At 38.3% G+C, this 11,868-nt stretch overlaps 4 protein-coding genes across 4 annotated transcripts in view; 2 read left to right on the top strand and 2 right to left on the bottom strand.

Moving 5' to 3' along the window:
• LOC108572456 overlaps positions 1–5,031 on the top strand; it is a 10,710-nt gene extending 5,679 nt beyond the window's left edge. Inside the window, exons 3-7 of the mRNA XM_017934696.1 lie at positions 528–844; positions 1,647–3,265; positions 3,389–3,787; positions 3,877–4,262; positions 4,678–5,031. Of these exons, the coding sequence (XP_017790185.1) occupies positions 528–844; positions 1,647–3,265; positions 3,389–3,787; positions 3,877–4,262; positions 4,678–5,031 (3,075 nt within the window). The remainder of the gene's footprint in view (positions 1–527; positions 845–1,646; positions 3,266–3,388; positions 3,788–3,876; positions 4,263–4,677) is intronic.
• A 1,169-nt stretch (positions 5,032–6,200) lies between these two features.
• LOC108572449 (protein HGH1 homolog) lies at positions 6,201–7,748 on the bottom strand. The gene is made up of 6 exons (XM_017934689.1): positions 7,602–7,748; positions 7,298–7,526; positions 6,995–7,228; positions 6,624–6,908; positions 6,392–6,553; positions 6,201–6,306 (listed from the first exon to the last, which is right to left on the bottom strand). The coding sequence occupies exons 1-6, from the start codon at positions 7,684–7,686 to the stop codon at positions 6,201–6,203; spliced, it is 1,101 nt and encodes a 366-aa protein (XP_017790178.1). The 5' UTR covers positions 7,687–7,748.
• Positions 7,749–8,081: 333 nt separating this feature from the next.
• On the top strand, positions 8,082–8,660 carry LOC108572453 (coiled-coil domain-containing protein 86-like). The gene is made up of 2 exons (XM_017934692.1): positions 8,082–8,275; positions 8,371–8,660. The coding sequence occupies exons 1-2, from the start codon at positions 8,082–8,084 to the stop codon at positions 8,591–8,593; spliced, it is 417 nt and encodes a 138-aa protein (XP_017790181.1). The 3' UTR covers positions 8,594–8,660.
• Positions 8,661–8,925: 265 nt separating this feature from the next.
• Positions 8,926–11,868, bottom strand: part of LOC108572210 (Fanconi anemia group J protein-like) — an 84,648-nt gene continuing 81,705 nt past the window's right edge. The window contains exons 4-13 of the mRNA XM_017934410.1: positions 11,743–11,837; positions 11,573–11,666; positions 11,205–11,429; positions 10,886–11,119; positions 10,454–10,768; positions 9,974–10,282; positions 9,493–9,825; positions 9,223–9,419; positions 9,093–9,144; positions 8,926–9,009 (exon numbers count right to left, since the gene is read on the bottom strand). Of these exons, the coding sequence (XP_017789899.1) occupies positions 8,926–9,009; positions 9,093–9,144; positions 9,223–9,419; positions 9,493–9,825; positions 9,974–10,282; positions 10,454–10,768; positions 10,886–11,119; positions 11,205–11,429; positions 11,573–11,666; positions 11,743–11,837 (1,938 nt within the window). The remainder of the gene's footprint in view (positions 9,010–9,092; positions 9,145–9,222; positions 9,420–9,492; positions 9,826–9,973; positions 10,283–10,453; positions 10,769–10,885; positions 11,120–11,204; positions 11,430–11,572; positions 11,667–11,742; positions 11,838–11,868) is intronic.

Below are 11,868 nucleotides of genomic sequence, written 5' to 3' on the forward strand. Positions count from 1 at the left end.
CTTGGATTCCTCAAAAGTCACAAATTATGCTCACTCTACTATTTTTCTCTCACTTAGAGAACACAGGTTCCCCAGATTCTTTAAAAATCATAAATTATACTACCCACTGTACTATTTCTCTCAATCAGAAAATATAGGTCCCTTGGATTCCTCAAAAGTCACAAATTATGCTCACTCTACTATTTTTCTCTCACTTAGAGAACACAGGTTCCCCAGATTCTTTAAAAATCATAAATTATACTACCCACTGTACTATTTCTCTCAATCAGAAAATATAGGTCCCTTGGATTCCTCAAAAGTCACAAATTATGCTCACTCTACTATTTTTCTCTCACTTAGGGAACACAGGTTCCCCAGATTCTTTAAAAATCATAAATTGTACTACCCACTGTACTATTTTTCTCAGTCAGAAAATATAGGCTCCTTGGATTCCTCAAAAGTCACTGTTTTTCTCTCAATTTTTTCCTCCCAAAAATACCTTATTTCTCTTTCAAAAAAATGTAAATCCCATCGTTTTCAAAACTCAGGTGAAATACATGGGGGCAGCTCCAGTCGGAGGTCGTGTGGCGAGTGTCAGAGGCCTTCAAGAGCCTCTTCGTCAGCTTTTGGAGCGGATAGAAGGTTCCGTGAGAGCGGAACTCGAGGTTTCAAGGCGTGGATTGACATTTCGCACGTCAGATGCAACGGAGAAGAACAGCCCCTTCCGTAGAATCGCGGTGTGGAGCGCTCTGAGGCTGCGCAGCAAGAGGATGCCGTCTGGAGAGCTGCATCACGCTTTCTTGCCGTTGGTAGGCGATCACGAGCAAAGCCAGGCAGGCGAGGAGAGGCACGCGGACCTGTACAGGTGAGCAAACGCGATGGAAAGCGCCTCGTGGTGAAATTAATGGTTTCGTGTCGTTGCAATTAGTCTCGTCGAGGCTGGAGACCATTAAGCGTTCACTTCGAGGGGATTCACGTAATGGTGATTGGTGTAATTCTGGTGAGCAATTTTGGTGGGTAATTTCTGTTTGTACGTAAGTGTGGGACAGGTAGATGAATCGTTGAAGAGCATGTTGAAGAGGGAGTTCGAAAAGTTTTAGAATTTTGAAAATATGTGTGGTGTGCTCATGGAACGTCGTTTGTTTCGTTCGTTCTTTAATTAGTCGATGAATTGTTGAAGAGGGAAGGAGTTGAAGAAAATTCAGAATTTTCAAGGTATGTGCAGTATGTTCGTGGGATGTTCATTTGAAACTTTTTAAGCAAAAGAATGTGCTTCTGTAATGGCTTTTTTCTATGTTAAAGATAAAAATTCTCACTTGGAAAATAAAGGAAACAAGATCATTCTTCTTATTGAAAGAGATCATTTCGAACATTTTTGTTTGAACAATGTATTACACATATATGTTTGCATAAAGTTTTTCCATTTGTTAGAATTAGCAGGACATTATAAAAACGTTTCTATTTTTCTACAGTCTGTTAGAAATTATACCGTCTCTCAAGGTCACCAAACTGCACACCCCCACCACTACTACTTTCTATCTCAATCTGTTTTTTCTATTCTCCACTATCGGTATAAATCACAAAAACCAATTCCACCAATGTAAAAAGTGAAAGCTACTTAACTTACCATAAACAAAATAATTTGAACAAAGTGAACTTTTCTCCAGGACTATGCGAGGTCTGAAAACGACCGCGGACCATTATCCACCAATATTCGCTGTAGTAATGCGACGACCAGGGGCCAATAGAGTGCTCGAATGCCACGCCTTCGCCTGTGAAACCGAAGAGGACGCAGTGGCAGCCGCAGCAACCCTCTACAGAGCACTTCTAGCCGATCTTGACGCGAATAGACGTCGACCAAGGCAGGCTAATGGCGTGGGTTGCATGAGCTTGGCCTCGGTAGCTTCCAGCGTCAGAGAAGCCAGTCCAAGCAGCAGAATGGGCGCCAGAATGAACATACTCCAAGCTGAGGTAGCCATATCCACTCCTTCTCATCCTGTAAGGCCTCCACGTACCAAGAAGACGTCTGTCTGCAGTTCTGTGACAGAAGAAGAGACTGTAAAATCAGCAGAATTATTGAAAGTCCCCAGAAGAAAGAAGAAGAACTCTGACGTGAAGGCTGAAGACATTCTGGAGGCTCGAGGAAGAAGAAAAGAGCCACCTCCAAAGGAAAAAACGAGTCCAGTGCTTCAGAGCTTCTGTTCCATCCAGAAGAACTTCGACTTGAAGGTCTCCAAGGAGGAAGAACGTCAAAATTCGAAGAATACGACGTTTGGAAGTAAAAAGGACCTTAGTGTCCTGGAAAATATCGAAGTGGCGAATTCTAACAGTTCTACAGGGAAGATCTACGACGTTGGGGTTAATGGATTCTACGAGACAGTGTCCAATAGGTACGAAAAGCTTCCTGTATTCAACAGAGCTGAGAAAAATGAGACTCCAGGCAAGCAAAGTCCAGTTAAAGAGCTTGAGGACGTCAAGGTTTGCGAGAAAAATTACGGATCTTACGACTTGAATTCACTCAAAGATGTGCTGAAGCGACAGGATATGTATTCTTCAAGGCCAGAGACGCTGATCTATGACAGAGTAGAGAAGACATGCTGTAAGAGTGAGGAGAATTTGTTGTACGAACGAGCTAATAAGAGGGGCAGCAAGGAGAGACTCTATGAGGAGCATTTTAAGGATGCTGACAAAATCTATAGTTTTGCTCAGGAAGAAATCTACAGTGGAAGAAGCAGTAGAATGGAGAAGGGAAAGATAAGAAGTTCTCAGGAGGATATTTATTTTGGTAGATCCTCTAGAAGCGATCTCTATCAGGTGACTCAAGAGAACTGTGGAGAGTCTGTGTCTGTGGAGAGAAGGAGATCAAGGGACCAAGAGAAGCCATCTTCTGGGAAAAGAGTGAGCAGAGTGGTTACCATGGATAAGCCTTTGAAGAAGCAACTGAGCGATTCGACGTCCAATTTGGACATACCAGAGTACAGTCAGCCCAGAGTGAGAAAGAGAAGCAGGGCTGGCAGTGAACCTCCTGTCAGCAAGTCTGAGGATGCTATGAAGATCCTTCAGGAGACTAGATTGAAGAGATCCCAGAGTGATATTGATGTGGATAGAGGTGATCTGATGACCAGGGTTGAGCTACCTAGAAGAGGAAGCTTTTTAAACCCTGGAAGTGCTAGGAGGCCTAATAGCATCAAGGGTGGCACTCCTCTAGGATTTACTGAGCTGTTTGATGAATTTAGAAACCAGGAAGGTCTGACCAGTGTCGATGATATCTTGGCTGCTATTATTGGTGAGTAGCTGCAATTATCTTCCAGTAGAAAAATTCATATTTTTTCCTGTTGTACATTTTTCTCAATATAATTAGTATTATAATTTATTTGAAGATTGAACAGCTTTTTACTATATTATTCAGATCCTGAAGGGATGTCCTTCAACGACCTGAAACCCTTGTACAAAGAATTCTTGCTGAAACTAGCAGCCACACTGACACAGGATGAGCTCTATCAGAGATCAGCCAGCATAATGAGGAGACGTCGAAGGCCACAACGAAGACGATCCAGTCGTCGAACCTGTCTGCTTGGAAGGGCTATCAAGAGGTCGGTGTCCAGGCTGAAGGGAGGACCTACAGAGTTCACTTCCGTGATCTTCCCAGCGAGAAGATTGAACGACAGTTTTGGCAGCAGTTCTTCCTGCGATGCCAGGAACAATCACAGGAACCGTGTGCTGTCTAATAGGCTGGGGAAGAGGAAATCCTCCTGGAGGACGAGCAAGAATGGCGCTTGTCACACTACTTCGGAAGATAGTGACACTTGTAAGTGGATATTCTACATATACTGTATTTTTATTAAATATTTTTAAATCTCACAAATAAATGAATGAAATTATGCACAATCTCTTCAGGCAGAAGACTAAGTAAAAACGCAGGAGCAGCCGCCAACAGGAGCAGCAGCGGGTACGTGAGCTGCAGTGAGTGCAGCTACGACTCCGAGTCCTGTACTTGTGTGTCAGCGGAGAAGTGTTACTGCTCTTTGTCCAGGAGGATCCCAGCTACGCCGCAGGTGCCACCAAACACAGTGGTCTGCGCTTGTGACACAGACAGCTGCTCAGAGAGTAACAAATGTTACTGTGCTCGACAACCTATTCGACCCACGATACTGGAACAACTGAGACAAAGAGGCATAGTGCCCTCTGAGGGTACTCTTAGCAGAGCCGGAAGCCCGGACAGAACTCGAGCGACGAAAACCGGCAGAAGTCGAACGCCTTCCCAAGGTTTGGATGTACTCAAGGTAACTTGACTATTGTAAATAAACTAACAAATCGTCGGTGAGTCACGTTACCCATGCACATAGAAAAATCCATATCTTTGTTTTTTGAAGAGGTGACTGAATACAATTTTTCAGTACCCCACAATAATTTGCATTTTTCGTGCGATTTCTGTATTAACAGGATACAGAGATCACTGAGAGTGAAACTATAGGGATGAATCATGGTACGTTTGTGGTGAGGAGAGCGACCTTAAGCACTTCTATGTATAATTCGATATAGGCTATAGCAGGCAAAGAAAGCAATTTTTCTTCATATTTTACGATTGCTTCTTTTTCTGTATTTCATGAAGATGTTTTTTTATATAATGAAGTATTCTCAATACATACTCATTTGAAAGGAATAAATGAAATTCTTGTTACTTTCGGTCATTTCTAGAAGCAGTCATCGTCAAGCTACGGCAGTTCGAACAACCTCGCCCTGGATTACGACCTATTCAATCCGGGCCGGAAGTCTCAGCAGTCTTCAGACAGCGAGAAGGTGCTAGTTGTCAGTGCCAGGGATACTCAGGGTCGTTTGGTATACGTTGGCGGCGCGGACAGGGACAAGAAGTGTCTCTCTCATTGTTCCAATAGGTCAGGAGGACATCACGAAGCACTCTCGATAAAAAAGAGCGCAGAAATCGCCGCCATCTTTGGGGCTGACGCGAACAGGATTAGCAGACGAGCCAGCAACGCCTCCAGCATCAGAAGTTCCATTAGTTTGGAGGCTGGACTAGGATATTTACCATGATCGTTCATACTCCTTAAACAATTTTCCCTACCACTTTGATCTGATGAAAAAATTCTACAATTATTAAACTTTTTTACATAAAAATGTTTAAACGACATTACAATGACCTTCAAGGAAAAATAAGGTGCCAAAGAGCATGAAAAATGTATACGAAAATTAATCAATGTTTCGCTGGAATTTTTTTGTTAGATTTTGTGGGTTCTTATACGTACATGAAAAAAAGAATTATTATTAAAAAAGCAACATCATCTAGCAGAGAGGTGTAAATACCATTGGACACGTTTAACACGAGTGAACTATTTTTTACGATTGCATGAATGCTAGTGATAATAGTAAAGTTTCTATTTTTATCGTAAGAATTTTTTCATAGAGGAAAAAGATTAAAAAATCATGTATCGATATTCAATTTTAATTTGTCGAGCCTTCAATTGGTATAAGCATAAACTCATTGACATATTCACACACACACACACGCGCGCGAGCGCGCGCACACACACACCGTGTGCATATACACGAGTATTAATTAATAACGGTACTGTTCTCTCCATGCTTCGCAGAAATGTGTCAGAAATGTACCAGTCCTACCCATAACGGTACCATACTCTCATTTCTGCGAGACTTGATCTCAGCAAAAGTGGCTCTGAGTCGAGCGAGCTAAAATTAACGATACACTGTTCGCACCTGAGATATTATGGAGAAAGTAAAAACGAAAAAAAAAAAAATTTGCTCCGTTACTTTAGGGACATGCGTATAAGTACTTTACATGTACTTGTATTCATCATTTGTATGATTCACCTTTCTTCATAATCACTCAAAGATCAAAGTTGATCTATTTAGGTCTATCGAATTCTTAAAAAATCGTAATTTTGACGAAGAAAAAAAATGTAGCATCATTGTTTCAATTTGCAGGATTCGTGGTTGAATGTGATCAGTTGTTGGTTTTACATTTTTTTAAATCAATATTTTGTTATTCCTCTGTTGCTATACTGGACCTGATAACTTAACTAAAGATAGATTAAACTACTCGAAGAAGGGAACAGTGCAATATCGTCATCTACGCGCAGTCTTGTCTTTACACGAAGTAGATTGTTATTTTATTAGAGTTATGTACATTGTATGCAATGTGTATGAGGTAATGAAACATTCCTTATTATTGTAATGACACTTTATCATGTACTATTAATAAAGTCTTGATCCATTTTGTGGAATTTCTCGGTATACTCTGAGGGGACCTCCACGTTCTTTAGATTATCCAAACCTATCTCTTCTTCAGTCCTGAAATTTGCGTAATATATACGTACAAAATATTAGATAATAAAATTATGAATTTTAGAAGGTCATAAAAACAGGTATCCTGTACCTAATTAAAATATCCACAACATTTTCACAGGCTAATAGTGCATTTTTATTTTTCTCCCATTTGTGGTACTCTCTCAGTATTACATAGGTATTTTTCTCTCTCAATATTTCTCTACCCTTTTTTGTTGCACAAAGTTGAGCCAGAGCTTCTAGTAATATGATTCTAAAATAATTGAAAGATAAAATTCCTGTTTGAAAACATTGTTCACCTCTGTATAAAGACATTTGTTCACCTAATGTCTAAATCTGGCTCTCTCTGTTTTGTTTCTGGTAAATATTGCAAACTAATTGGTAATTTATCATTGTCTTCATCGTCAAATTCTTCTGGCCCAGCCAGAGGCAATAAAAGACAAGATAAAATGTCCACTTCAGGGCTTAATAACCATTCATGATCCTCTACATCGAAGCAACAATTTTTTAATGTACCAACTATACCACCACGTCTTATTAAACTATCTGTATACTCTGTGAATGGAAGCAGTCTCTGGATAACACTACGGTCTCTATCCATTAAATACCTATATTCAAGTGTACATTAAACTTGTAAGAAAAAAATACAAGTTTGTAATAAAACCTAAATTAAAGATATCAATTGATAATTCACCTTCTTACATGTGGAGATTGACTGAGATTGCTGAAAACAGGACCCAAATAGTGCAACTTGGCACCAGTATTGTTATATTGTTTAGCAGTGAATGCTGCCACAATACTGTCCCATGTATAGCCACTTTTCTCAATGAGTATTACAACTCTATCCACTAAATGCAATGGTCTGGTGATATTGGAAAGTATCATGCAGCATGGGTCTGCTAGAACACTTTCTTTATCCATTATAAATCTGAGAAAAATAAGAATGAATTAAGAAATGAAGAAGTAGATTATGATAATTACTCAGCAATGTGTCTACCTAATACAAACATGTATTAAATTGTAGTTATATTTTCCATTGTTGGGCTGTGCTTCTGAAATCAATAAAAAAGCATTGCTTCCTGCCTCATCTGCAGTTATGTTTATCAAAGCCATAGCTGCATCATTAGAAATTGCTACAGAGGAATCTTGGGTTAGAGCAATTAATTGTAACAATAAATCAGGAAGTTTTAATAATAACTCTCGTCCTTCTGAAGTCCCAGTTACACCTAATATTCAATATTGATTGTGATAAAGATTAAGAATAAGAGGTTAGGAATTATTCTTCAAGTATAATTACTCACTGAGTACATGTTCCAAAGCAATAGCTTTCACATCTAATCGAGTGTCTGAGTTTAAGTATTGACATATCTCCTGAAGAGATTCCATTTTAAATAAATAAATGTTTACAGTAAATAACTGGATAATAATAAAAACACGCGCATAAAATGATTATCGTGACATCTAACAACGGAAAGGACAATTAAAATGAGCGGAAAGAATCTCTATAACCTGTTCATAAATATATATAAAAATATTCACAGTAAATTCTACTAAATTTATATTTAAGAGAAAACATAATTAAATGGCAAATAGAATTTAATTATTTAAATTATTTAAGATAAAGAAACTTTGGCTAAAGGTTTCCTGGATCTCTTGATAGATAGCTCCAGTGTAAAGAGATAATTTTCAATATGGCTTCTGTATCCACGTGAATGCTTAACCTCTATTAATTGTTTACATACAAGAAACTCGTTATTGTTAAAATAAAAACTATTAATGAAATGTCGACTGACGAAAACATAACAAGGGCGGAAGATATACTCAATAATACGTCGGAAAATAATGACACGAATAATACTGACGCTTCCAACTCTACATCGAAGAAAGTCAGAGTTAAGAAGGAAAAGTCATTAGAACAACAAATTCCTAGAGGTAAACCAAAATCTGGAAGGATATGGAAGGAGGAAAGAAAAAGGTACGTAAAAAAATTATATATTTAAAATGTTATTGCGGGTAGTCAATGTTTGAGGTTAACTTTTTGGTTCTCTATTTTGGAAAAAAAAAAAAAAGGTTTTCATCGACCATCAAAACACGCAGCATACATTCGACATTCGACAAGAAACAAAAATTAAGGGAAGATTTAAAGCGCGTTAAGGAAATGTCTAGAGCGATAAAAGCTGAAAAAGAAGCCCAGAAGGAAGCAAAAAAAGAGAGGAGGAGACAAAATTTGCAGCGTGCGGCAAAGAATCAGAGGAAGAGTGAAATTGTAAGATTACCAATACTTCAAAACTGAGGAAAATAAAGAAGAAACATCTCAGAATGCTACAAAAAAGGGACACACTCAATCTGTAGTAAAATTAAGCACCTCTCCCTTTTTTATTAACCTGTATATTACTTATTCAAGACATGTAAAATGTTTTTTTTTTTTTGAATTAAAAGAAAGATCAGATGTATTTATGTGTTGGTAAATTCATTCCATTCAATGTCTTCATCATAAAGCTGAAAGACTTAAACTGAAAAGGGTTAAATATCCTTTTCACTTGTTAATAATCTCCTGAACACCACGAGAATTCATCATATGCAAACAGTCTTTAAATATAACTATACTCCCTAAATTAAGTCACTTTATTCTTTCCTTCCTTTTGCCTTCTGCTTCGCCACAAACTTCCGAAGATCCTCCCTTAAGTTGTACTCGTTGTGCCTGATCCACTGTAAATAAATCATTTAATAAAACTACTAGTATCTATATATATATATCATCGATCAATATGTACAATATGTACAAAAATTACCATCGTTTTGACCCATTTTGGGAGGTTTTCTTTGTTCTCTGACTGCAGAAACCTAAGGAACATTCCAATCAATATCGTCAAACGTTTCAAGTCAAAAGATTCTATTTACATTCTATTAAATCATACGAACCTTTCGTCTACCAGCAACACTGCTCCCCAATCGTGAATGTGTCTCAAGCAACGTCCTAGTGCTTGATTCAGAGCTCTGAATGCCTGTATAGAGTACCAATCTGAGCCTCTCAATAGACCTCTCTTGACATTCATGTCGTTATACTTCAATTTCATGTCAATCACCGGGTCCTTCCTCACTCCATATGGTATACCAACCTGTAAAAGAATAATTCAAGCTTCTCTATGACTTGTAAATGAACTTTAACCGACTCAAATGCTGGAAACACACAGTGACTACACAACGAGCTTCATCATCCTTGAAATCAATTCCTTCAGCAACCTTTCCTCTGAAAACTGCCAGAAGTAAAGCTCCATTGATTTTTCCTCTTGGTCCAGACGAGGTTTCCTCTATCACTTCACGGTATTCCTTCATAATTGCCGTGAGATCACCAGAGTAACGTGGTTCTATGAATACTTGCTTGACACTGGCGATCCTGTTCCAAATGAAATTGCTCTTCCATCTGTCCATTTGTGTGTGCAACACGTTGTAGGAGGAGAAGAAACAGAGGACTCCATGGGGCACAGATTCGCAGACATCTACTAGCATTTTTCCTAGTTCATCCTAATGAAAAATATGGAACCATAATACATATACCGGGTGTTCCAAAAAAAAATATAATTTTTAAATGTTCAATTTGAAACCAATAGAGAGGAGAGCAATATTTACAGTGAACAAAGCTACAATTTGCAAATACAGGCATAGTACTCACCTGAAAGCCCCAACTGTTCACGTTCTGATAATTAGCCTTCAGATAGATTCCATTAGGCCCTTTTGGCACACAGGTTGCATAAACTTGCTCCTTTGGTATCACGTGTCCAGTGTTCAACACGTGCACGAACGGTGTGTTTAATTCGCTTTGGAAGGACAATACAGGAGTCAGAGTACCGGACGCGAGGATTATAGAGCGAGCGTTATTTGCTAACGGTGAGAATATTACACCAGGATTCATGCATAATAACTTCAGCGATCTTGCACGGTGTTCTTGTTTCTTCGCTGAATACCACGTGTTATCAGTTGCCTGAAATGTCAAGTAACAAAAAATGATAAAATTTTAGGGAAAAATAATTTCTGGAAATATTATATTACTTTAAGAAAATATTCCACATTTTTGGTCGTTAGTTGAAATTTGAGAAGATTTACATTTCCTTCAACTGTTTTAGAGAAAATTAAAAAAAAAAATTATACTTACGTATTTGAAATCTTTCACGGTGGTTTCAGTCACACAAGCCCTATAGTCGTTCATGTACTGCTCAGAGGTGACCATTCGTATGGCAAACATTAGGTGCTCGATGACGATCTTGGTGCTGGGAGAAATGACCGGTTTCACCGTTTTCAAAAACATTTTATTCTCCTCTTTCGCCTTCTTCAAATCTGCGATCGCCGCTTTGCTAGCCGCCAGAAACGTCAAATAAGCGGATTCGCCGAGCTCGTGCATATTGAATAATTCCTGAAGCTCTGCACCAGTCCAGTAAGGGCTCGATAAATTATCGCTGTTGTAGTCCCGCTGAAAACATCCATTATCTTTGAATTCTCAACTTTTTTATGGTACAGTGAAATATCGAATCTATGAATAATAGTGAAAAAAAAAAAATTAAATATTAGGAAACAACGATGAACTTACATGTTTTTCAAGACCAATGTTCTTCAGAAATTTCACCAATTTCTGGATATACACTTTGATAGTATCATAAACCGAAAAATCCGCGGCTCTCGTTTTCGCAAGGCTCTCGCATTCGTGTGCAGTACTTGCGAGGTGATCCTCACGAAAAGTCACGCTCGCAACTTCCCTACAAATATCCTCTATGTTGTGAGCCTCGTCCAAAATGATCACTTGATCTTTCAAATCGAGCTGAATCTGAAAAAAGCCAGAAAATATCATTGATGAAATATTTGATAAATGAAAAATGTCGAATTTTTTAGATTGCTCTATGGAAACTCACACTTTCACGAATGTCAGGATCAACGATGTAATTATAAGGACAGAAAATAATGTCTGCGTGTTCCATTAAGCTTCTTGCAGCGAAGTATGGACATAATCCTTCGTTCTTTCCTATGGCTACTAGATCTTCGATGTCCCATACTGCATTTAATCCTCGATTTTCGACAGCTGGAAACGAGGAAATTGTCTTCTTGTTGTTGTCGTTGTAAAAAGGACACGATTGGCGCTATAAAAAAATTCTCATCCATTTTTAATCTGGAAAATTTTCTGAAAGAACTTGAAGAAAGTTTTCACCGGAGAAAGTTACTTGAAAAAAACTCGACGAACTATCACACAGTAGTTAGTTTTGCAATATGAATGAGAGCAAACCTTAGTAGGATCCAGTAGGTCGTTGCAAAGGTCCGTTTTATTCCTAGTGGACTCTTGGATACACGTGTGCTCCCTGCTGCTCAAAATAGTCATTCTAGAAAAATTACTACATAATCGTTTGTCCTAAAAAAAAATCATTCTATGTAATTAAGAAAAGAAAAAGTTATTACTTTTTGTGCTTATAACAGGTCTTTTTCAATTCCCTCACGACTTGTTCGATCTGCTTATGAGTTCTTGTTCCATAGTAAATTTTTGGAATTTTTAACTTTTTCCTAAAAATATAAATTTATTAATAA

Source organism: Habropoda laboriosa, unplaced genomic scaffold (genome assembly GCF_001263275.1).
Source record: "Habropoda laboriosa isolate 0110345459 unplaced genomic scaffold, ASM126327v1 scaffold65, whole genome shotgun sequence".
Classification (NCBI taxonomy): Eukaryota; Metazoa; Arthropoda; class Insecta; order Hymenoptera; family Apidae; genus Habropoda; species Habropoda laboriosa.

Excerpts from the sequence above, each read along its gene's own strand:
- LOC108572449 (XM_017934689.1), bottom strand. The coding sequence starts at position 7,686 with ATGGAATCTCTTCAGGAGATATGTCAATACTTAAACTCAGACACTCGA. Across the intron at positions 7,229-7,297 it reads TTAATACATGTTTGTATTAG|ATTTATAATGGATAAAGAAA; the intron begins GTAGACACATTG and ends TATTTTTCTCAG. Across the intron at positions 6,307-6,391 it reads GTTGTGGATATTTTAATTAG|GACTGAAGAAGAGATAGGTT; the intron begins GTACAGGATACC and ends CGCAAATTTCAG.
- LOC108572453 (XM_017934692.1), top strand. The coding sequence starts at position 8,082 with ATGTCGACTGACGAAAACATAACAAGGGCGGAAGATATACTCAATAAT. Across the intron at positions 8,276-8,370 it reads TGGAAGGAGGAAAGAAAAAG|GTTTTCATCGACCATCAAAA; the intron begins GTACGTAAAAAA and ends AAAAAAAAAAAG.